Genomic DNA, 26,692 nt, shown 5'->3' with positions numbered 1-26,692 from the left:
GTGTACACGATGTGGGAAGCTCTGTAATGCATCACTTTCCAAAGGATGGATAACCTTGGAAGGGACTTGCATATGCATTTAGTCACACCTTTAACTATGAGCCTTTGACTGAGGAAAAGGGACACTAATTAATGCCTACCTTGCAAGGCTCTTCTCATTATAATAATTCTAACCTCTTATTGACTTCATGTAAGGACACTCGCCTTGTTAAGTCCTCAATTTGCATGAAGTCCCAAGGCATCACTATCTAAAGCAGTGGACATTGCTAAGTACTTGCATATAAATAGTAGAAGAACGGTCTTACTTCAAAAGACTCAACTATCTCTTCTTTATATAAGATTCCAATTGTTGCGTCCCTTTTTCATATAAGACTTGTTCTGAAGTGTGTTTATTTTTTAAAAGTGTTTTTCTTACATGGAGATAATTCTGTTTAGTTTCTGTCAATCTTGAAAGAAGCAACTAACAAGAGAGATTTTGCTGAGGTTTCATTACATAGGTTTTTTATTTCTTAACAATGTTTGGCCTATAGCAAACATGGTATCTACAAGAAATTAATTACTTTTTCTTTTGGGTTCTCAAATGCTTTTGAACACGCTTGTTTGTTAGATCTATTATTGATGCGACTTGAAAACGTCACCAACATCCTATGGGGAATTTTAAACTGTGAAAAACACCTCAATTTATGTGATGTCTAAATGTCATTAATAGCATGTTCCTTGTAGAGTGAAACCTCTCATCAAAAGTGCATGAAGTGGTGGAAGATCACTATCTGAGGTCAAATTTGGTTGTTTGGATCAATTTTTTAACTTTCCAAAGATCATTGATTTCTATAGGCATAAAAGTCCCTAGAAGTCTCTGTAGGCATAGAAGTCCCTAGAAGTCAACAAGTGTAGAACTGTGAAAATTTCTACGAACATAGAAGTGCTTGTACATTGGTTTGGTAGAACAAACATAATGGATGTAGAAGTGTGAAGACTTTTTTTATGGACACGTGTGGATGTTTTTCCAAAATTAATTTCCACATCAAAAAAGTACAAATTTTAGATTTTTGGAAGATTACCATGGAAGTGATTCTTCAGCGACGTATAAGTTAGTGACCTCTAGTTAACAAAGTAAGACTTCTACGTGTAATCTTATATATGTGGCAGTTTTTGATTGGCCCAAAATGGGCTTAAAATGCTTGGTATGTGTTGAATTCACCTCTACGAGCAAAGAAGTTAAGACTTCCATAGACATAGAAGTATTAAAATTCTTTGGGCATAGAAGTGCTTCCTAAGAGCAAAATTCTATTGGGTTGTGATTTAGGAGAGCTTAGGGTGGATAGAAATGGTGATTAGATGTATAATCTTGACTCAAATCAGACTTTTACTAAACCTAATTCGGATTCATAGAAGTAAGACTGAAATCAGAATACACGTGGATGACAGAAATGAGTCCGAGTGCCATTACAGAACGCAGACGGAACTCCTTAATCATCATATCCAAAACACAATAGTGCAGCTGATTAAAAGCCCGCATCAGTTACAAGTGGTTATAACCGCATTCCTTCATCGGAATGTTCCCAAGATATAATGAAAGTCCGACTAAGGTATTTTGCAAAAGGACTTACAAAAAGGAATTGCTAAACTTGAAAACTAAAATAAAGTAAAGTAATTTATGGTATTTTAAGTAGAGCCCTAACACTGGCACAACCCGGTGGCCTGAGCCTGACCAGGCGGACCCGTTTCCCATAATCCCTTGATCTGACCAAAAATTCTCTATTGATTTAGGATAGCAGCTTCCTACTTGGATAGCAAACGGTAGTGCCTGGAACCAAATCCAAGGTACCGAACATACGATCAAGCAGAAAAACCACCGTCCTCCTTATCCTCTGTTGCTGTATTTGTTTCCCGAAATCTCTGCATCATCAGCCAAAGGTCTTGATGTCTTCACCAATTCAAACTGATTTTCCGTCTCCTCAGATGTACTAACCATCAAATTTTGACCATCAAATTCTGACCCTTAGCCATATCACCTCCTCAGATGTACTAACCATCAAATTCTGACCCTTAGCCATATCACCTCCTGCTGCAACCACAGGCGACAATTCCTCTTGTCCTCCTATGTGCATATCCATTGCAAACACACCAGATTCCACTGGAACTGCATCCTTAACCTCCTGCAATGTCTGCTGTAACAATTGATTAGACAGCTTCATATTCTTTGCCTCGAGCTCTTTAATCCGCATGACATATTCCTCATCCACTTCAGAAGTAAACATAGCCCTGACCTCCTGATACGGCTTTGAAATCCATTCCTCCATTTTCAACAGCAAACCTTCCTACAATTTTGATGCATGCTCTGTCCTCACTGCTTTCTTCATCACTTCAACATCTTCTGTTGCTATTATCACTCCTTGAACCTGATTCTCTTCCAAGATTTCCCCTTCTAACTCTGATAATGCAGCAATCCGAGACTGTAAAAACTCGTTCTCTGCTTGAACTGCTGCCACTTTGTCCATTGTCTGAGTCCACTCAGACCTGCATTCTTGCTTAAACACCTCTGTCCACTGTCTAAACAATGCTGTGGAATTCCGCACACCCAACAACTCCTCCTTATGTTGCTTCCTGAGCTGAACATTTTGCTCCTTCAAGTCCTCTATTTCCTTGCGCATGTCATCCAATCCTGCTGCTTCATTATCAACTACCTGCTTTTCCAAAGCCTCCATAGCAGCCTGTTGTCTCTCTCCCTGCTTAGCTTGCTGTCTTATATAATGCAGTACTGAGTATAACTTTGTGATGGCCTCTTCAGGCCTCATGGCTACATCCAACCCTGTGGATATGATCATCTGAACTGTTGGTGATACAGGAGTAGACGGTACAGAACTCCCTAAAGCCTGTAGTGCCAATCCGCCAGTGCCCTTTCGTTTTGGCATCTTTAACTTATGTCTGACGATAGCTGATTTAGGCTTGCTACCCCCTACTTTATCTCCATCAAACACCACTAAAGAAGGCTTCTTTTTAGCTACTGCCTCTAACACCTCCTGCTTTGAATATCCGGCAGCAACAAGCAGATCCGCTTCAACAGTTGCCTTCATACTTGACCCTGTCATGTATTGCAGCTTTCTCTTGAGGTTTCCACCATCAACAGGCTCCTTCATCGACGCCTTCGGCTCTGCATGAGTAGGATCAGAACGAAGCCAATCCCTATATGTAAATAACCCGGCCATGTATGGGGCTAAACGGTCCACCGAAACTTGCCTCCTTTTATCCCAAAGCCCTACATAGAACTGCAATTTCTCATGGAGAAGAGAACCCCAATCAATACTCAATCCTTTTTCTGCACTGTGCAGCACTACATAGGATTTCTTACTCATATACAAACTTTTCACCAACAGGCACACCTTGGATAAAAACCATGTACACTGCACTTGCCTCTGTGGAGATGCATTCCTAACCATGAAATACCCCTTTGTACCTTCGGGAGAACCAAACTCCACCCTCATCATCTGGTCGGTCACTTTAAGGACACTAGAATCCTTTGTATAAGGTAAATGAAATGCTGCTGCTACATAGTCTAGTGTTACCTGCATCTGTTGTGTGACAAACCCGCCTGTAGATTTCAGGTAGTCGAACTGCTCCTTTGCATGCGGATTCTTCTCCCACTCCGACCATGGAAGATTTGCAAATTCCCACAGCTTTATCTGCCTCAGCCAAGCTTCTGTCTCACCATTAGTCAGGTCCAGACAAGCCTCCTCCTCATCATCATCATCCTCAATCTCCACAGGACTGTTTTGACCCTCAACTAGCCCTGTCTGAACTATCTCGTCCCCCCTTTTCTTAAGATGTCCTTTCCCTTTCTTCATTGCCGTCGGGACAGAATTACTGTGGGTTTGGGGCATGTCTAGCAGCGCTAAGCTTCTCCTAAGCTCGTTCAAGCGGTCCAGCTTTTCTAAGGCTGCATGCTGCATGGCCCGCTTAGAAGTAGGACACTTGCTAATTTGAAACTCTGTCACGTCTACCATCTCAAGAGATTCAAGTGGATATTCCATTCCCGCAACTCGAAAACCCCCAATCCTCATTTTGATGTGATTTAGACGTTTCACACAAATCAAAGCCATCATGTTGAAATCTAAAATTTCGACCGCCACGTTAGCACAAAACACTCCGACACCTCGGATCCTTGAATGCCCTTCCGGCTTGGGATAGCTCCATAAAATTTCTTGAGCCTGAATCCATTAACTAGTTTCAACACCTCCGTTCCAAAATAGTCTGTCAGTTGGAACGTGCCTTGCCCTAAATCCTCTGTAATTTTGTAAGGACCCAAATATCTAAGTTTGAGCTTACCAGGATGTGATCCCAGCTTTGAGTTATACATCATAACCGAATCACCCTTCTGAAAAATGTTAAACTTGATCTGCCTTGCCATCCATGCTTGTCTCCTCTTTTGTATCACCTCCACTGTAAGAGCACTAAGTAACCTATCTTCATCCAACTGTAACAGCTGCTCCTGCCTGTGCTTTAATGACTCCTCCGGTGACAATCTATATTCTGAAGAAATCCTCAGTGTCAAAACCACAAACTCCATGGGAACAACCGCTTCTATCCCATACACCAATCGGAATGGTGTCATGCCAGTGGACACTTTAAAGGCAGTCCGAAAGGACCACAGAGCTTAATCTAATTTATCATCCCAATCCTTATAGTGATCTGCTACTATCTTCTTCAAAATCCTGAGCAAAATCTTGAGGAGACATTTTTTTCTTCTCGTCTCAAGGTGAGGCTAATTTTTCAAAAGTTGAGCGAGCTGCTCCAATGAATCGTCTTTTCCTCCCCGAACCCTGGTCTAGACTACGCTTTTCAAACTTGCCAAGATAGAGTATTTTTAATACCTTCGATTACCCATAAATCTTTTTCACCTCTTATTAATTTTTTTGAATTAAGATAATGGTAAGGCTCTAAAGGAGCCCACTACTAGCGGGTTAAACTCTCATCCAGAATCTAATTAGTCTCTAGCGTAAATTTTCTTCTTCTTGCTAGTTCAAAATTCCCTACATTCTACGGCCCTCATGTTACAATCTTTAGTTTTAGTTTGATTCTTTAGCACATTTGCCTGCGGATGATACGGGGATGATTTCTTGTGTACCATCATGTGAGTCCTGGTCAGCTCCTGAATTACTGAATTTTAAAAATGTGTCCCCTGATCAGAGACCAACTCCACAGGACATCCAAACCTAGTCATTATGTTCTTGTATAGGAACCTTGCTACACTGTTATCTCTCAAAGCCAATGCCTCTACCCATTTTGTGGCATAATCAGTAGTAGCCACTCGTATATACCTGGCACCTGTTCTGCTAGCTGTTGGCTTAATTGGTCCTACAAAGTCAAGCCCCCATTTCTGAAATGGTTCCAAAGGCATTATTGGATGATCTTGCATTCTATCCGATGATCCTGGCTGTCCCACTTTTTGACACTGTAGACACTCTCTGGAGAACTTATGAGCATCTTTAAGTACAAGAGGCCACCATAAACCAGCTTGCGGATTTTTCGGCTTGTAATCTCTCCTGAGAAATGTCCACCAGCATTGCCACTGTGAGCCTCCTTCAATACAGCTTCCTGCTCTTCATCAGGCACACACCTGCGTATAATCTGATCAACACCTCTTCTGTACAAACATCCTGCAATGACTAGAAAAGGTCTACTCTTCAAAGCAAACTTCTTTTTCTGATCCGTTGTCATCTGTGTTGGCAGCATTCCATCCAGCAAAAAATTCAGCATCTCATCATACCAGTTTTCAGCTTGAAAAGTCCTAACAGCATAGAGAATGGCATCTGGTAACTGATTTGAAACTCCAACTGCTGCTTCACCATGCTCAATCCGACTTAAATAGTCTGCAATTGCATGTAACTTGCCTGGAGTATGAATAATAGTAAAATCAAATTCTTGCAACAAGAGCATCCAACGTGCCAGCCTTCCTGTCAACTAGGGCTTCTTCACCAAATACAGCAAAGCTTGGTGGTCAACATGGAAAACCACTTTGTTGCTCAATAAATAGTGTCTGAACTTTCTTAATGCATAGACCATGCCCAAAGCTTCTCTCTCAGTCACTGTGTAATTCTTCTGAGCTGCTGGTGACAACAGTTTACTTGCATAATAGATAGGCCGATACCATCCTTTCTGCCGATAGATAGGCCAATACCATCCTTTCTGCTTCTCCTGCATTAAAACAGCTCCGATTGCAACATCCGACGCATCTACAAACACATGAAAAGGTAAAAGCCAATCTGGTGACTGCAAATTGGTGCTACCACCAATATTTTCTTTAGAATTTCAAATGCATTCTTCTGTGCCTCTCCCCAGACATATGGAATGTCTTTCTTGGTGAGATGAGACAATGGGGCACAAATATCCGCCAGATAACGCAAGTCTCTACCATGCCATTTAATCTAACCCAAAAACCTCATTAACTCTTTCAGATTCTTTGGAGGTTGAGCTTCTTGAACTGCTCAGATCTTGTCGGAATCGACCAACATTCCTTCTGCTGAAATAATATGTCCTAACAGCTTTCCTTTGCGGACTGCTATTGCGCATTTGAACGGATTCAGGGACATTCTAAACAGCCTGCATCTTTGCAAACATTTCCTCAAATGCTCCAAATGCAATGACTGTTCCCCAAACACTGAGAAATCATCCATGAAAATCCTCATGAAATCTGTAAGATATGGCTCAAATGTTCTGAATGCTGCTTTTGAAAAAGACGGGGGGCCATTCTTTAACCCAAAACTCATCACTGTATACACAAATGCTCCCCACTCTGTTATGAATGCAGTTTTCTCCATGTCTTCTTCTGCCATGCTAATCTGATTATACCCTGAGAATCCGTCCAGAAAACTATACATTTCATGGCCAGCAACATCATCAAGCAATGTGTCTACAAGTGGCAGGGGAAATGGATCGGTTATTGTAGCTGCATTCAGCTTCCTATAATCCACACAAACCCTCAGCTTTCCTGATTTTTTCGAAACTACTACAATGGGGGAAAGCCATGCTGCCTGATCCACTGGCTTAATAAACCCTGCTTTTAGGAGCTTATCCAATTCCTCCTTCACTTGTCGGGCATAATTCGGATTCATGCGGTAACGCTGTTGCACCACTGGTACAGCATCCTCTTTAAGATTAATCTGATGCTGATAAATCTGTGGATCCATCCCTTTCATATCAGTGTAGTCCCAAGCAAACACATCAATAAATTCCTGCAGCAACTTCTTCAATTGCTCCTTAAAATCGGAATCCAGGTGCACTCTAACCTTGACAATCCTTGGATTGTCCACTGTACCCAGATCTAAATCTTGCAATTCATCTTCTTTTACTCTAGAACTCTTTCCCAGAGTATGTTCATACAATGCCTCTGTCTACTTGATAGCTTCTCTAGCATCCTTTTCGGAGTCCTTGCTCTGAACATCCAAAATCTGAGAAGTTGTTTCCTCCCTTGAGATTTCCTTCAGGTCGGACCCTTTTGGGCCCTCCAACTCCACTTGAGCACACTGAAGATTAGATTTCCCTGCTGGGAACCAGTACCTATCCATAATGTCAATGACATCCACTTAAAAAACAGGCACTATTGTCGGATTTGCTTTAAGATAATCCTCTTCCTCATCATCTGTGACTTCCGATGCCAAGTTTATTGCTTGAGCATATAGAGGTTTAATTTCCTTTGCTAAAACTGCTTTATCAGTCATGCTAACCTTCACTGTTTTGGAGCCTTTCTTAAGAGCAATTTCATCCTTCTCCCAATCTTGCTTAAGTTTTGCTGTGCGGAACCAAGGTCTCCCCAATAACATTGGGTAAGCTCCTCGTGTGTCTTCCAATTTTAAGACCACAAAATTTACTAGGAATGACAAACCAGAAATCAGTACCTCTTGGTGTCGTAACATCTCGATAGGCTGGACCCTCCTCTGATCCGCCATCCGCACTTGGAAAGGAGCTGGTTGCAACTCCATCTGCTTCAATTTTAGAAACTCCCCTTCAGGTAAGATGTTCACTCCGGAGCCTCCATCTAATAAAACCTTAGTAAAGTCCTTCCCCTGAAACTTAAGATTTATGGTAGGAACTCTCCAATCCACATCTCCAGGTGACATGTTGCATACTTCTACCTCTAATGCTTCTGGCCTCTTCCTTGCAGTCACTTTGTCTTTAAATATTGGCACTATGTTGAGCAATTGATCCAAAGTGATATTTAAAGGAGTATGCATTAATTCTTCAAAGAGTGAAATTGAACCAACCTCATCCTTCTTCTTTTCATCTTCCCAAGCTACTTGTTTCTTCTTCTGCATCTTCTTCAACTGTTCCGATGACTGCTCTCGGACATCCTTTTGTTCCTCCCAATCCAATGGAGACTTCAGCATCTGAGATCTGGTTACTGCCATCACCTCAACATTATCTTCTTTCTCTGCACAATTGGAACAGTCACATGCCATTTGCATTGCTGACACTGATTTCTCTTGTAAATACTTCCTTCCTTCACTCTCTGGGATATCTGATGGCGGACTCACCACCACAGGCTGAATTTCTGTTAACACAAGGTTAACCTGTGGAGCAGGATTCTCTTCCTGTCTAGGCTGTTGGTGTGGAGCCTGATTTTGATTATCATACTCATTCCAATTATTCCTCCATTCATTCCGCCAAGGAACTCTTCCTCTTCCTCTATTCCATTGTCTATTTGGAGGTCTCCATTGATTTCTGTAATCCTGAGTTGGAGGATACCAATTTTGATTTCCTCTCTGTTGGACTTCTGGGGCAACTTGCACCACTGCTGCTTGAGTCTCCTGTCTTTGCTTCTGAATCCGATCTAGAATTGGACCTCTATACCATGGATTATACCAACAGTTTGATGTTAGATGACCATCCCTCTCACAAATATGACAGTGAGGTTTATCAGATGATGAAATGCCCATTTCTTTTATCTTTTGGGATACTAAGTTATCCAATTCCTGAGTTCCTTTGTCTTGCATCTTTCTCTCCTTCAAATCATTGTATGTTGCAAAGTGATTTGGGGCAAAATGGCTAAACCATTCAATAGCTTTTCCTCCAAAAGTAGCCTCGAACTGATGCATCTTGTCAGCATCACCATATACTCCAGCCAATCCGCTAGCCTGCCAAGCTGCTTCAAATTCAGCAACATGACAATCGGGGTCCTTCTTTTCCGGCCCCTTGAACTTTTCGAACTTGACTTTGAGATCAACGATTGCCCCTCGATGTGCCATTCCGAGTGCTATTGGAATTACCTTAGGTTTAGGTTTTCCTTTTACCAGAAGAGGATCAAACTGTAACCGCTTTCTTGAAATCAATGGTCGTACCGCAGCGACACCCACCAATTGAGCAACACCCCTTGCCCAGTCCTCTGGTGTTCTTGCGGACTGTCCTCCTAAGTGACTTGAATCATTGTCCTCTGAATCATTTTCTTGTTGTCCACCTCTGGACCGTGATCTTGTGAAATAAACCCTAGAAGCCCTTTTGCTTTCTTCACTCATGCATTCCGTGCATCACACCAAGCTTCAAGAATGCCTTGATAAAAACAAATACTCATAATGAGCATTCAGGACATACTGCAAACTCCTAGACATGATTCTCCTTCGACCTATCAAATCCCTAGATATGATTCTCCTTCTGCCTATCAAATCCCGAACCTCATGAATCCAGACCTTCTTCCTGATGATGAAGATAATATCTCTAGGAAGGTCAGAGAAATTCTGGTTGAAGAATATTTCTGCATAAGCATTTACTTCCTCCTCATCTGTTACCCAGTTTCGGAAATCATATAGCAACCCATCCATATAGAAAAATCCTCTTATCCCCAAAAAATGCTAGGTTTGTTCCTAATCTACCCTTTTCAAAGTAGAAACCCGCAGGATCACCAGTGTATAATCTTGACTCAAATCAGACTTTTACTAAACCTAATTCGGATTCATAGAAGTAAGACTGAAATCAAAATACACATGTGGATGATAGAAATGAGTCCGAGTGCCATTACAGAACGCAGACGAAACTCCTTAATCAATCAAAATACACATGTGGATGATAGAAATGAGTCCGAGTGCCATTACAGAACGCAGACGGAACTCCTTAATCATCATATCCAAAACACAATAATGCAGTTGATTAAAAGCCCGCATCAGTTACAAGTGGTTATAACCGCATTCCTTCATCGGAATGTCCCCAAGATATAATGAAAGTCCGCGACTAAGGTATTTTGCAAAAGGACTTACAAAAAGGAATTGCTAAACTTGAAAACTAAAATAAAGTAAAGTAATTTATGGTATTTTAAGTAGAGCCCTAACATTAGACATGGTGGTTAAGCATGGTAAACACACTAAGCAGTAAGAGTATTCATTCATAGATTGGTGGCCTTAAATAGGCTTCAAGTACAAGCCACTAGGGTTGAAGAAATTCAAGTGTAGCTAGAGAATTGTTCAAATGTCACCTATTCTCTGTATAATCATCTCCTTGAATATAGGGGAAAAGGTGGGGCTTCCCTTGGCATCTACATTGTGGTGAATGTAACTAGGATAAAACCTTGATTATTTTATAAATAACGTTTGATTCTGTGAACCTTTTCTCTCTCTAATGATGATGGATTCTTATTTTCTTCTTCCAATACTTCCCCCTCAAGTAAGTATCTATCACTTTAGACGTGTGGACTTACTAAGCTCTAGTAGGCTTTAGTTTCATCACCTTAGTCTAGACATATTTTACCAAGCTCTTTTTGGCTTGGCACAAAGCAAAAACAATGAAGAATTTCATTTCTCATGCAAAATATATAGAGCAATGGTTTTATAAAAAAATATTTTTAAACAAAAAAACACATTATATTTGGGATTATTCATGGATGCACAAGCAATTTCATGTTATTTGCATTTAAAAAATTAACTCAAAGTGTACTACTTAGTATAAGACATATAGGTAGATAGATAGATAAATTTGATTGATTATATTATTATTTATTGAGGCTAAGTATGACATAGGGGACTAAGATAGATAAATTTTATTGACTATATTATTATTTATTGAGGCTAAGTATGGCATAGGAAACTCATTCAACAATGAAGCATGTGCATATAAACAAACACCACCTTTAGATAAAACAGCTAGTAAGTTTAGGAAGATCACACACACAATAACATGCGTGTGCGCACCCCCTCCCACACACACACACACACACACACACACACACACACACACATAGGTGTAAGGAGAAAGAGGGAAAGGTAGTATTGAGAGAGTCGGGCCCCGTCTCTAGCATAGTTCTTTGCTGCCACATACGACATTAGGAGGATTTTAAAGTCATGTTTCAGTTTTCAATTTTCATGTCCTTTTTTCATTTTTCCATGGCATGGTATATACCCATGGTGTCATTGCACTGTTCATGGTGTCATAGGCCCTTCGGGTCTTTTGTAGATGTTTCTTTCTCTCTCTCTCTCTCTCTCTCTCTCTCAAACATAGAATAACAAGTCAAAACATTAACACTTCTTTGTTTCTTTATTTTCTCTCTCTCTCTCTCTCTCTCTCTCTCTCTCTCTCTCTCTCTCTCTCTCAAAAAAGAAAGAAAACAAAAGCAAAAACAAATCAAAACATTGTGATAACACTTCAATTCTTTAAGAAAAGGAATGATTGAGAGCAAGAGATTTTTAATATTCAAAATACACTTCTCTACCAATCCTAAGACGGGCCTACCTATCACATAGTAAACTTGTTACCACACCTAAGAAAAAAAAAAGTATAATAGCTCGTCTATGTACTATCAAAGTAAAAAGTAATCGAAAGTTTATGAAATAACATAGTAGAAAATTAAGAGGATGCGAGACCTTTGATTCTAGGATTTTGTTGTATGCCAAAAGACTAGTAATAATTTTATTTCTTGCACAAGAAAGTTAAAAGACTACAAAGAACTTAATAGTGTCCATTTTAATCATTGTTTGATAATGGTTACATAATTGCATTACACCATTTTTATTGCCAACTTTTCCTTAATAGAATCTACATGAGCTAGAAGTAGAATCATGTGGATGAGTGGTTGACATTATCTAAGCTTAAAACTAAATAATATAATGAAGAACATGAGTTGCGCCATGAAAGGAACTTCATAAATAAGGTTAGTGCTGCTCTCAGTTATTGTCTACACATGCTTCAACATCCATTTAGCACATGCCATTGATGATAGAGTTCCATTCAAACATAAGATTTTATTTCCTGACACATTTTTCCACCAGCTTCATTTCCTTCACATCTAAATCCCATTGGAAGTATGGAAAATTGCACCAAGATTCAAACATAAGAGGTTTTCAATGTACTTGAGAGGTGGGGACAACATTAAGATGGTCTTTTGTTCAATAGAAACCCTTGAAGGTAAAGTGAAGTAGTGGTGTAAAAGAAGGGTGAATTATTGTTCTGGGAGGGCCACCCTAAGGGGGTGGGTCTTTTACTTTGGATTTAAGAGGCCTTTGCAAGCGCTGGAAAAGAGGACCCTTGTCATATATACCATGTGGGAAAGTATATATTTGCATCTCCATGTGAATCATACACAAGAATGGGAGACATAACAATTGCTATAGTCAACCAATACATCTCATGGGAGATCACATACTTTTTGGGAAAAGGCAAAAGCAAAGGTTGGCAATGTTGAAGGTGTTCTCTCCAAGTACTAGCCTAGCTAATATTTATCTTAAATGCAAAGGTCAATAATGCTCGATACTTGTGCTAATGATGATAATAGTAAGCAATCTTTAATCAAATGTCAATGGTAGAGGACCTAATTCTCTTGTCCTAGAACCAATTAAAAGTTTAGAGCTTATAAATCATGTGCTAATCACACAAAACTCCAGCTAAGACCATAACTAATTGCCAGTTGGCTGAGGTACGATGGAATTTCAAGCTTTTATTGCACACTTAATCGACCTGCAGCCCTCGAGGTGTCACGTGGCTGCTGTTGAGCTAGATTCATGAAAACAAAAAAATATAATAATTACCACAACAACTATCATGGGAGTGAGATTTTTCAGAATATTTTATCATGGGAGTGAATCCAATTAATTATGTGTGATGCATGGTTCATGTGTGACGCATGATAGTGAATGATTTCCATTTGTTAGAATTAATTTTTGTGAGTGATTCCAAAGTAATTGTGAGCTAACATTGTGGACTATGTTGAGTATAGATCATGAGTTCGGGACAACCAAGGTAGACATTGGACGAGATCAACTAGCCAAGCACATGTGTTCTTAATCCAAGAACACATGTGCTTGGCTAGTTGATCTCGTCCAATGTCTACCTTGGTTGTCCCGAACTCATGATCTATACTCAACATAGTCCACAATGTTAGATCACAATTACTTTGGAATCACTCACAAAAATTAATTCTAACAAATGGAAATCATTCACTACTATGCTTCACACATGAACCATGCATCACACATAATTAATTGAAGTCACTCCCAAGATAAAATATTCTGAAAAATCTCACTCTTGTGATAAAACGCGAGAAAATGACTTGGCAATGACCTAGTCTTATTGGTCCACGTGGTGATGGAATATACCTCTCTTTTTCTCATTTTAAAGCCAAATGCTAATCTGTGTATGTATATATTTGAACCTAATTTATATTCATATTCATATTTCCCCCTTTTTATTGCATAATAGTAATAATAATCTTCTAGTTCTATATTAATATTCATTTTCATTTCCATGAAAAGTTCAATAAATTATTCTAGATGCCAAATCATCTAAATGTGTATATTTATATTCATTTTACTTTTCATTTTCTTTAATTAATTATTACAAGTGCCAAGGTTTAAACCCTAGGGTGTAACTACAGGAGGAGCTAGAGCCTGCTAGCTAATAGTAGTTTTTTTAAAAGTTTAATTTTTATTATTACTCTTTACTAGTGCTTGGGTTCTAGTCCAAGACCTTTATAGCCATGGTTATAATTTTTTAACCAACTTTTTGTGGATTTTTATATTAATAGACATATTTTGAAACAAGGAAACCTTCAATTTTGGAGTTCAAGGGTTGAAGATGCACAAATTTATTTCTCAAACAAAGCCACTATTAGAATCATTGGCTCAGGATTAGGCGCTAGCGCTTGTAATTTAGTATTTGACCTATAATTATAGGGGCAAAACTTTTGTAGGTTCTGTTATCACCACTAGTCAAGCTCTACTTTATTCTAACATTTTCTTCACTCCCATCTCTCTTGCACAAGGGAAAATTGTCCACTTATCCAACACATCAGATATAGAAGTTATGATGAAGGAAATGCTAGGTTTCTTCCTTACACTCTAGCATCCTCTATGCAATTCAATCCTCATCACTTACAAGAACTAATGAAAATCTATGGAGTTGCCAAAGGTTTCCCCATGGAGTTTGCTATGAACAATACCCTTGCTCATTGCAGCTTGCCACCATCACCACCTGAATTAAAGGCAGGCCTCCCAAGACTCAAGAGTCCATGGTGAGATTTGTGGCCAATACATTAGGCCATAGTATAGTAGCATTAACAACCACAAAGCTTTCTGATCAAAAAGCTGATTCTTTCATTTATTACTATCATTAGCCTCCATGTAGACCCTTTTTGCAAGAATATTATATTGCTTCATCAATGTCATAGCCATACATAAGTTGTGGGAAATCTATTTATTAAAACTCCACTACTATGCATGTTTTGTCAAATCCCAATTAATTAGACTTTCAATCTAAACCTCATAATGAAGATGCATGAATTCTAAAAGCATATCTCTAGAATACCATTAGGGTTTTGATTTTTTTTAAACTTACACAGCCCTTCACTTTGAATGTTAACACTATTCAAAAAGGAGGTATGGGACCTTCACAAGGAAGCTTTCTAAAAATCAATCAAAGTAGACTCCCATTTTGGAAAGTAAAATCACTGCTAATGGCACAAAGATGAAAAGAATATGCAAGCTAAAATCACTACTAATGGCACAAAGATGAAAAGAATATGCAAGCTAAATAGCACAAAATCTCTACCAAATCAAAACAAACACAAACAAAAGCACTTATATGATGTAGTTCATGATTTCCCAATAGCACAAAATCTCTACCAAATCAAAACAAACACAAACAAAAGCACTTATATGATGTAGTTCATGATTTCCCAATACAACTACACATTGAGCATATGGTAGAATCCACATACAATAGAATGAAATCACAAAAAAATGAAGCAAAGTGGCACTCCCCCATATTGATTCTAAAAGAAGTTTAACCTTGATTTAGCTAGGGTCTTTGTGAATCTTATCACAAAGCTAAACTCACTTTCTTGCCAACCTTCAAAATGAAACTAAGGGATAGACCTATACTTTTGGCTAGTAATAGTGTGAGGATGCGTCAATTAACAGCACAAGAAGAGAGTGTTAAACTATTGGAGATAAAATGTCACAATTTTACACGTATATGTGTGATTGTTGTTAAGGCTCACCCTAACCCTCCTTGAAACATATCCAAAAAGAGATTACCTGGTGAATCGTAACTGTCGTGTGAGGATCTTTCCAATGGCCGAGCTTGTAACCCTTGAAGTCTCCAAGCTTAACGACTCCTTGAGAAACAATTCCACCGTGCCTCCCCCACGAGCGTTGTCACACCGCCACATTGCACTATGGATACTCATTCCTCCTCTCACCTCACTTCACTCACACACAGTCACTTGCATGCATTAAGGAGAGAGATTAGCAAGAGGATTAGCAAGAGCAAGACTCAATTGTACAATGGGAGAGTATGTTGTATTATGAGAGATATTCACTTGTATACATCGCCACCATAAGTGTTCACACTCACTTAAACTGCGGCCGACCAGGCACTTTAGGCTTATAAGAGGCCTAATGCTATTACAATGCCTACTCTCATAATATATCCATGAAGTATATCACTTAGGACTTCATCCTAACTTGCTACCACACGCTCTTGAAGTAGGAATTGCCATAAATACTCTGTCGCACCATTACCGGCACCCGTCCAAGTTGTAGCTTTGGACATTATTGCTTTATATCTTGAATGTATGACCCTTTGGTGTATCTATCGTGAATCCTTAATGTAAGATAATGGTGGTAGCTCTTGTTAACCCAAGAATTGGGGTAACAATTGTGTGCGTCCACCCATGTGCAAGCATGTGCACATGGGTGGACGCACACGCACACGCATGGACGGCTAGCATTGGCTATGGTCTATTTGTTTTTGGCATTAAGCAACATCAAAAAGTGAGTTCATTAATGAGTGCAAAGTTTGGTCTGAGCAATTTCATCTAACCAAAAAGTAACGGACATTATCCTCAAGGACATTGTCATGGTCCTAAGACCCTCATCAGAAATTCTAGCAATGTTAGCCCACTCAACACCTCTTGTGAAGGGTTTGGCTTTGCATGTAAGGTGGTTTGAGCTTGATTCACTTCTTGTTATCTCGGGCTAGTTCCTAGGGTTATTTGAGTTATATGTTCCCTTCCATGTGGCTCCCCTTGATGTTGGTGGTTGTGTAGTTTCAACTATTGGATGAGGTGCCATTTGGCATTTAATAAGGATGGAAATAAAAATTGGATGTAGGGTGCCATCTACTGTTGCCTCATAATATAAGACTTAAGTGTCTTTGAGTAGTTACAATGGTGCGACCATGATTGGAGAGAACGAGACTGCTCGCGCCCCTCCTCATTTTTTTGTCGAACCTTCATCATTGTCATCTTCATCCAAGGTTAGGCTTGCAAACAATGTCCATGTAGTAGCTAGTTCCATTTGACTAGTGTAAGCCATGGTATCGGTTTTGAACTCCTTGCTCACTCCTTTGATGTGGTGCCATAACACCACGGTAATTTTTCAACATGGTCAACTTTTGAGGAGAGTTAGCCAGAACCTAAGCCAATAATTGAATGGAGTCCCCCTACATTCAAGATAATCTATTTCCTTGGCATGTTGGTATGTAATTGCAAAAATGTATGCCTAATTGGTCGGAGATTAGCAGTAGCTAGATTTAAAAACTTCATACAAGACCCAAGGGGCAAAATAAAATGTGAGAGGGGCAGAGTTTTCTCCCTACAGAGGAGAAGAGGACCTTCTGCAAGAACTATGATCGAAGATAACAATTGGACTCGTCCTTGAGTGAGAAAAAGAAAACAAATAAAGGGTTTTCCACACAAGCCTACCTTTGCTATGTTACACACATGTGTGCATGTACATGCACACATAAATGCATGCAGAGAAAACTTGATGGATAACATGGAGGGCCTGGGGAGCTACATCACGTCATAAGTGTGCAATCCTCTCTGTCTATAAGTGATGGGCACTACCCACAAATTTCAATTGTCTGTAGATCATCATGATCACCAGTAAAAAAAATATCCAAGACCTCCTAGACCTTTTGTCCTCATCGCGATTTCGTGTAGTCGGACACACTCTATGGCATAAAGAAAGGTGTGAATAAGTCCACAAAACAAGAAACAAAATTTAACAAATGCTTTGTAAGTAGCGGCCAAGTTATTGTCCTGTTTGTATCCATTACTTTGTATTGCATGTTCTTAGTGTGTTAACTCAGTCACATCATCTGACCAGCACCATTACAATGGCAGCATCATCACCGGCCTCCTGCCAAGCTTCCTCGCTCTGCTCTTCCACCCTGCCAGGTACTACCCCTCTCCTATTTATCTGCTTTCACGCAGAGAATAATGGTTAATCTTGCAAATTTTAACGAGAATTGACGATATTTGTAATCAGAGCACCAAATATACAAAAATGAAAAATTCTTAATTTACAGATTTATATCCGTATGTGCATATGTTTATGTATACATGTATGTATGCATTCATATATATATGATCACACATGCATGTCAACATTTCTGAATTATGATGACAATCAATCTTGATCACATAATGTGCCCACATCTCTGTCGAATCAAACAGTCCTTGCTAGGTCAATCATGATGTATTTATCCTCTTAACATAGTAAACACCTCATTCCAATTACGTTGGTGTTATTAGACTGTATTTCCTCTGCTTCTTTCACATGGACATATACTTACATATGCATTCATGCACATACAGGCACTTGTACATACACTAAGCTACATCTAGAAGTTGGTGATATGTATGAAGCACTGTTTGCCTGCACTGTCTGGATTCTAAGTACGAAACATCGATTACCTGCTGCTAGATACTGAAGACATCTGAATACTCTGGATTCAACTCTGTATGGGTATTTAGAATTTCTGGGTTTGATTCTTATTGATCAGACATGCTTGTTTTTGAAAAAAAACAGTCACATGTGTACAGCGCCACATACTGCTCAAACTTATTCTACATGTGATGCATGCAACTCCTAGACCAGGGATTAAAGATACTTTCCCAATCTGGAACTCACATTTCCGCTGGGAAGCCTGCTCAGAGGTACAGGTGGTCTGATGTTGTTGAGAGATGTTTTTCAATTTCTGGGCCCCCCATTGTCTCTCCATATATCCTACCTAGCAAACTGGATGGCATCCTCGAGTATGTCGCCATGATTCCTTCTGACCTGGAAATATGATCTTGGGAAAGCCCACGGATAGAGAATCCACATACAGTAGTTGCGTCCATGTGCGTCGCAGGAGACTGCAACTCTCTAAATTTCTCTATAGAAAGAAATAGGTACCACACTCAAATCAGCAAGTCTGGTCACCACATTGAACTCATGTTGTGACTTAAGAAATTCAGCTCGGAACTGAGCCTCGGAAATTCAGCCCATAATCGGCTTATCCCCTCCACCTGGTCAGGGTCTTCCCCTTGAGGAACCCTCATCAGGGCCTTCCCCTTGGGGAACCCTCCTACCATCTGTATCTTCCCATTATATGGGAAAGTGGAATCCCAAGTCGGTATTCCATCAATTCATCCAAGAATTCGCAAACTCTAGGGGATGCTACCTCTTTCCACCTGCATAAAGCTCTGGTGTGAAAGAAGAGGCCACCTAACTATGTATGATGGAAGCATACGGGTTCAAAACTACCTGCTGCAAGAGAACCATCACCTCGCAAAGTTTTGCCATCTCAGTATCAAAGTATGCTTTTTTCTCCCGCTTCCTATCACCTCAGTCTCCTCAAGCTCGGGTATACTTGTGTCCTGATGGCCCCCCCCCCCCCCTGGTGCTCATCATGATGATTCGGATCATCGAGGAAGTTCATCCAGGCGGGGTCTCCATGAGGATACAAGAAAAGTAATGAGAAACACCGTCCCGCAGGTTTCAAGAGTGTGTGTTGTCTAGTGTGTAAATACGGTCAACCCTTGTCCACTGGCAAAAGTTTTGGTGATGGAAAGAGAAAAGCTTTAGGCAAGATCTACCCTAGTGTGTGTGTTGGAGTATCCCAAAGAGACACCCTTTGAGAATTTTTTTAACTTGTCCAGATATGTGAACCCATAAAAAGTAGCACCCCTTTTTTTCCCCCACATTTTCCCATAACAGGAGTCATCTCCTATCTGTACATTACACACTAGGGCCTCTGTTGTGGGTGTGCCCGCCCATTAGGTGTTTCTCCATTTTCCCCTATTTTTGTGTGGACATGGGGTTGCTGTGCTACCCGACTTGCTCCTTTCTGCTGGCTGACTGGTCATCTGCCTCCCGACGTACTGTACAGTGCTGGCCGACTGAGTTTCTCTGGCTGACTGTGGTATTTTGTGGTCGTGAGCAGATGGGGCTGCTGTTGGCCTGTTTTGGGCTGGACGACCAGTAGCCCAGGGCCATATATATAGAGGGCTTGCCTCCCACACTCCATAGTCATTGGGTATTGTACCAGATCTTGTATATAGAGCAGAGTTCATAAAGCTTCTCTCTCTCTCTCTCTCTCTCTCTCTCTCTCTTCTGCGTTTGCTCTTCTTTACACAGTCCTGCATTTTTAGGCTGGTGGTTCTCTTGCGTTTGCTCATCTTCATCATGGTGTCTTGCTACGTTGTGTTCTCAGTTGTTTGTCTCATATCCGCTACATATTCCGATAGAACTTGGCCCAAAAATATCCACTTTATGTTTTTTTCCTAGCTTGTTGCCCAAGTTTGTGCTAGGCGCCTCTTTTTGTCCAGGGATCCACGCCCAAAATAATAATAAGTCTAGCATGTCATTAATGATGTGTGAACACCCCGACTTATAAACATTATAAGTCACTTTATTGAAAAAAATCCCATGGTGCTCATGCTACATAGCCATCTTTCAAGCCAAACTTTGCCAGCAAATGCTCCAACTTTCTTCTGTGGAAAATTTCCATTCACACCTTGGTTTCACCAGTGTGTGAAACACTAATGATGAAGACCGATGAAGGGACCAAATGGTGACATCCCCTCCGTCTTATAAAGCAGTTGTCCGCAGTTGAATAAACCTGATACCACTGAGATATCCTTCGGTTATAGCAAATGCACTGCCACTCCGAAATATTCCATAATTCCGGCATTAAAGCCATAAATCCAGATCCACAATCTAAGTTAGATACGGGCACAAGAGCCAGCTATGTCCCAAATATCCATAAATACATAAGCCGAGTCAACAACTATGATATTAACCAGACATAGGCAGAAGAGCCAACTATGTCCCAAATATCCATAAATCCATAAGTAGCTTTAAGTGCCTGCAAAAAGAAAGTAAGCTGAATACATAGCCACAAAACATCTTGCCATGCCTTTGGGGACTGCATAAGGGCACCACCCCTATGATCCATACACATGCCCAAGCCATATGGTTCACCAGGGCAACGACCCTTCCATGAAACCATACATGCTCGCCAGGGTTTCCCCTTCTACGAGGCTTCACCCACCAGGGTCACCAACCCTTCCATGAGTCAAGATATTAACTCACTAGAGTCACCAACTCTTGCATGAATTCACAGGGTCACCAACCCGAAGTCACTCACTAGGGTCGCGAACCCTTCCACGAGTTCATGAAACTCTCACTAGACAGAGTCACCAACTCTTCCATGATTTCTCTTAGATTTTTGGAAGCGGTTGTGGGATAGTTTTCAGTCGTGGAAAATCACTCTTTTCATGTGGTAGCTGGCACATAGGAGCTTGGCAGTTGGTGTTAGAATTTGGTGCATCTCATTGTATTTGGGCAAACCCTATTTTTGGGTATTTTATGTAATTCTTCTTGTGTAGTAGGTCGTGGACTAGTCGGCCTCTTCTAGGAGCAGTCGGCCAAGTCACATATGCACTAATCAGACATCTGGTAGGACATGGTTATCTTTGGTATAGAAGATAATATGAACTAGATCTGTTCCAAGTTCATTGTTTGAGGCTTTTGGGACGTGATGTGTTTTCTATCCATTGTTAGGGATTATGGGCGCGGTTTGTCCAACAGCTCATCATCTACTCTTGGAGTTCACTGCACACTTGTGTGGGAATTTGTAGCCAAGTAAAGTTCCTTGCTGTTCGTGGTGGCATTTTGTTTCAAGGAAACAGGTTGGCGGGTGCTCTCTCTGAGTCGCGATGCTGGAGGGTCCATGGTTGCATCTTCATTAGCTTATCTTCTTCAGACTCTTGCACAGTATGAGTTGCAGAGGGGGTGTTAGAATTTGGTGCATCTCAGTGTATTTGGGCAAACCCTATTTTTGGATATTTTATGTAATTCTTCTTGTGTAGTAGGTCGTGGACCAGTTGGCTTGTTCTAGGAGCAGTCGGCCAGGTCACATATGCACTATATAAGGAGGCCTCCCATATCTCACTTTAACAGTTCATTCCCTTGCTCAAGTTCAACACTATCTTGCTGGCTAATTGCCATTGTAAAGCTTCTTGCTATTATAAAAGGTGATCTTGTCCACAAGCTCTCTCTACTCTCTCTCTTGTTCAGTTTATGCTTTCGCGTGTGCATTCTCCAACAGTTGGCACTTGGTTGGCCATTGGGGGTAGACCAGCATTATGTCAGAGATTTGGCCATCCCTAGGAGGCTCAATGTCATTGCCTTTGGAATCGCTCGAAGGCGCAATAGTTTTGGTAGTGGATCCTACGCATTTTCACTATGGATCGGGCCCTGCCCGTATTGTTACGTGGGGCACGGCCACTGAGGCTGCAATCATCATGCCATATGAGGAGGAAGGTGGGGGACTAGTCTCTCACCTTGGTATTGCTACAGTGCCAGTTCTAACTCCTCCTATCGGTCGTCGGATGCAGGTTCTAGCCAGAGATGGGAGATTTGCAGCAGTATAGCTATGTGGCATATATGGAGAGCTCAATGCAGGGAAGCCATTGAGGGCAACTTACCCTGCTTGCGGAGACTATACGGAGCATTTGGCTCAATATTATTCATACCCTCCGTGGCTAGTGAGGCCAGCTTCAGGGTGGCTCAGACCGCATGTGGAAGTGCTGGGATGCCTTCTTGAGGATCTGGCAGAACGGTCCCTTTCTTACAGATAGTGGTGGCGAGCCACTTGGCATTATAGAACATTTGTGTGGTTGTTTCCCCTCCTCCTAGAGCGGCCAGTCGGAGGAGAAGAGCATCCTCCCCTTGTGTACATCTTGACTCTCGTTTCCCATTTGAGGACGAGTTTGTACTTGGCCATTTTGGTTGTTTTCTCGGTAACTAATAGAAGGATCTTTTTTGTGGGAAAAAAAATAAATTTCACCCAATTCCGACACTGCATGCAAAAGTTGAACCTTTAATTTTTGGCCTCTTGTGATTATATTTGGAAACGGTGTCGCAATTTGGTAAAATTTGTACTCAAATAGACAAATCAAGAAATTACTACCACATTGTAAAATGTAAATATTTAATTAAACATAAAAATCAGATTTATTGAAATAGTAAGTAGCTTTTAAAATGATAAACATTAGTTATTTTTTATTTTTCTCTTTGTCTAAGAATTGAGTTTATAGAATCAATTATATTAATTATTAAGGACTTATGGATATTCAAGTTAAGAAAACATTACATAATTTTGTAAATACTAGTAATCTTCATGATTTTGAAACATAGATGAAGCTATATTATTATTAGGACTTTGAATGTACTACACATCGTGAATTATAAATATTTTAATTCAAGATATATCACATATTAAATTGTTTGAATCATGAGTAACTTTTCAAAAGATAAAACATTAGCTTTTTTTTTTGTTTTTCTCTTGATGTAAGAAGTGAATCTTATAGTTAAGTATATTAATTATCAAGGACTTATGGTTTATCATTACATATCGAAGTTAAGAAAACATAACATAATCTAGTAAAGACTAGAAAATTTCTTGAAAAACATTATATTATTTCATTTGTGTAGAATGTCACGAGTCAACTAGCAAAAACTTGAGCTAAAAGAATAATCAAAATTTTTAAAGAGAATAATTTCTCATAGAGAGATTGCAAAGATTGCTCGATGCTTTGACTTTTTCCAATGTGAAATAGCACACCATTTCCTTCTTTCAAATATGTCCAATATTTGTAGGAGATGTTGTGAAGTATGCTGAGTGAAAGCATAAAAATAAATCTCTCTCAGGAAACTTGTTTGGTGCTCGGTTTGTAGTTGCTTGGTGTATCAACTATCTTTCCTCTCAGGTACTTGGATTGTCAATGGCTATTGATATTTCCTTTGCTCAGTTGTTTGCCCCAATTTCATAGAGCAATTGTTGGAAGCTTCTCTGCGAGATTGGATTTCGCCTCCAGGGTGCTGGTAGCGCACCATGTGTTAATGGCCACTGTCTAATTTGTTACGTCTTGTTGGTGTTATTCTTGTGGATTGCATAGGACACCTCAGGAGACTGGCCAAGAATTTTCTTTGGTGCAAATACTAGAGCTAGCGTTGCTTTTGGAGATGTTGATTCTTCCAACTAATGAGGGGGGTCTTAAAATTATTGATTTGGACTTTTAGTACAAAGCTTTGCAAACATAAGTCAGAGGTTGTTTATTAGGAATTGAGCCATGGAAGGATTTATTCCTTTTCTTGTACTCTTCCTAGGGGAGAATGAGGCACAATAGTAGATGCATTTTCACTTCTGCTGATATTAATTTGCCTGGCTTGCATCTTATGTTTGCAATTATATTAGTGGCAGTTAGAGGGGTTCCTTGAGGCAGAGGTTTCGTTTAATTGGAGCCAAGCTTGATAGACAACCCATTGTGCAGAATGGGGCAATTAGAAATGATGTTGGAAAACCTGATGGAGCCTCAGGATATATCCAGTGGTGCAGGTGGGACTGTAGTCTGGATTGTGGAAGGCTTTCAAAAGCCTTGGTGAGGACCAGAGGAGTTGGGTCATGCACTCGCTTAGCAGAAGGATTGTACAGATTGACACATCTATTCCCTTGGTGTGGTCTACAAGACATATTAGACCCATTGAACTAGTCAAATGGTTCAGGTTCCTGTTTGGTACAGGTATTCCTCTTCAAGTGATTGGTAGAGAGGAGGGGACAATTTGATTTTTTCCGGTTTAGTCTGGATGTAGGATGTGGAGGTGCCAGGGTGAGGATATTATCCAGGATGCAGAGATTGAGCCTATCAAGATTGTTGCCCAGGTTCGGAATTGTTGGTTGCATGACCCAAATTTAGAGCACATGTTATTTGGAGCTTGGAGATTTTGGTTATATGGAGGATGCACTATAAGACATTTATAGTCACTAGCATTTCTTCCTTTTAGTATATGTAGATTCTAGGTGACATGAGATATGCATAAGTGTTTCTGGAGGAGATTATGAAAATCTTTTATGAATAGAAAGATTTTGTTTTTCTGTTGGCTTTCTTCGTGGAAGGATTGCACTGAACCAGTAGAGACATGTATTTGGAGTGAGCCATGTCCACACTGCTCTTGTTGTCACAGTCCATTCATCATTGTTTACAGTATTCCAGACAGGCCAAGATTGTTTGGCTGCCATTTCTTTCTTGCTTGGTAGATTGTTCCCCTCCATTGGTTTTATCACTTGGGGATCTGTTGCATGGCTAACTCAGTCTGGGACCACTGGTTTTCTATGAGAGCTGTGAGTCTTCTCTAGCCATCAAGATTCATGGTCAGTCTATTGAGTTTTTCTGTACTGATGCAATTCTAGCTTCTGTTCTCTGGCCATTCCATGTTTCTATCGATACTAGTTGGGAGACAATGGCCAGCATCACAACTTGGTACATCTGGAGAGCTATACAATGGACAGAACTTAGATCCTACCTTCTTAAACCCTTTCTTGCATATGGACTGTATTGTGGATACACTTATGGCCATTTGTTGGAGGACACATGGTTTCTCCAGATCTACAATTGTCAAGAGGAAGAACTTCATCAATGAACGGAAAGATTGCCCTTACTCTTGTGAGTCTTGCTCTCGCTTACCTTGGTTTTTTCTGCTACCTATGTGGTTTATTCATGCTATGCATGGTGTATTGATTCCTTGAGCCTTGGCTCTTGCATTGTTTCTAGTATACTTCACAGAAGTGTTTTTCATGGGAAAAAAAGGACTGGATGAGAATTAAGCTTTATTCTAAGTGGGCCAACCATGTTATGAAGTACAGGGGATAAAACTAGTAATTCTACTTCTGCTTAAGTTGTCTTTTATGGCATTTTATCTTCTCACAAGAACAAATTGGCATGTTCACTCTTAATCCAAATGGTCATTAAGCTAGGTGTACAAGTGCTTTCTTTCTTACAAGTACTAACTTTTTACCCTTACAGGCACTTGCACGCGCAATTCCTTGCCATATAAGCAAGCAAGGTGGACAATTGTGAAAAATCCATACCCGCCGCTGGCAAAAAATAAAAACAAGTTGCTCAAAAAACAAGGCACAAGTCAAAAGCAGAGAATAGATGTTCATGCAGAATATAAGTAAAGTATTTTACACTTTTTGATAAATTCATATTTTGGAGGATTTTGCTCGTTGTTCTCTAAATGCTTTCGAGCTCACTCTTTAGTTATGGTTTTCAGTGATGGGAAAAGAGGTGGTGCTGGTGATTTTGTTGCTGGTTTTGTACTTGGAGGAGTAGTTTTTGGTGCACTTGGCTACTTATTTGCACCGCAAGTAAGGCCTGTGTGATTGAGTAGATTTTTTCTTTGGGTGAATATATGCTTTTGTTTATTGCAAGAGTATAAAAGCCGAGACCGTAAAAAGTCCCTTCAAATGCAAAGTCCATCTTATGAAGATTTCACAGAGTACTTGGAGTGAAGGGCTTGTGAAGACCACTTTTGCAGATGCCCCGTATATTATGAGATCAGAAGGAGATTTCATTGATCAGAGATGTCTTGAACTATACCTCATGGACCTTTGCCGACACAGACAGCTTGACGCATGCATCACAGAGACATGGACATCATGCCCCCCACACCTCTACCTCCCAGACCTCTATCACAAGCTTCTTTGCCCCGTGTCACGAGAGCAGTCTTAAACGATATAGGGAGACCACTGTCAGAATACGCAGCGGAGATGATGACAAAATCTGGAAACACAAGAGAAAGTGCAGAAAAAACAGCAATGGAGAGAGGCGTGTAACTCTACTATATATACACAAGATCCCGAATATGATACAAAGATGAAAATAGCAAGGGGAGTGGGGGTCCATTATATATGGACCCAAGGCAGCAGTCGGCCTGCTCCAGAGGCAGCTGACAGGTGCAGATTCTCCACGACCAGCTACAAGACCAGTCGGCCAGCAAACATAAGTCGGCCAGCACTGTACTGAAGTCGGGTACAGTCGACCAAAGAAAGAATGCGCCTGCCAGCTCACGACTGCCCCCCAAGCCACAGATAAATGGGAAAAA

At 40.4% G+C, this 26,692-nt stretch overlaps 1 protein-coding gene across 1 annotated transcript in view; it reads left to right on the top strand.

Annotated features, from left to right (window-relative positions):
- Positions 1-17,501: 17,501 nt before the first annotated feature.
- LOC147603618 (uncharacterized) overlaps positions 17,502-26,692 on the top strand; it is a 52,346-nt gene continuing 43,155 nt past the window's right edge. The window contains exons 1-3 of the mRNA XM_086796008.1: positions 17,502-17,652; positions 25,612-25,762; positions 25,862-25,955. Of these exons, the coding sequence (XP_086652134.1) occupies positions 17,592-17,652; positions 25,612-25,762; positions 25,862-25,955 (306 nt within the window). The 5' untranslated portion in view covers positions 17,502-17,591. The remainder of the gene's footprint in view (positions 17,653-25,611; positions 25,763-25,861; positions 25,956-26,692) is intronic.

This window comes from Cibotium barometz, chromosome 63 (assembly GCF_041138505.1).
Source record: "Cibotium barometz isolate CiBa-2024 chromosome 63, ASM4113850v1, whole genome shotgun sequence".
Classification (NCBI taxonomy): Eukaryota; Viridiplantae; Streptophyta; class Polypodiopsida; order Cyatheales; family Cibotiaceae; genus Cibotium; species Cibotium barometz.
The sequence above is the reverse complement of the archived record's forward strand: the minus strand, read 5'-3'. Positions and strand labels throughout refer to the sequence as shown.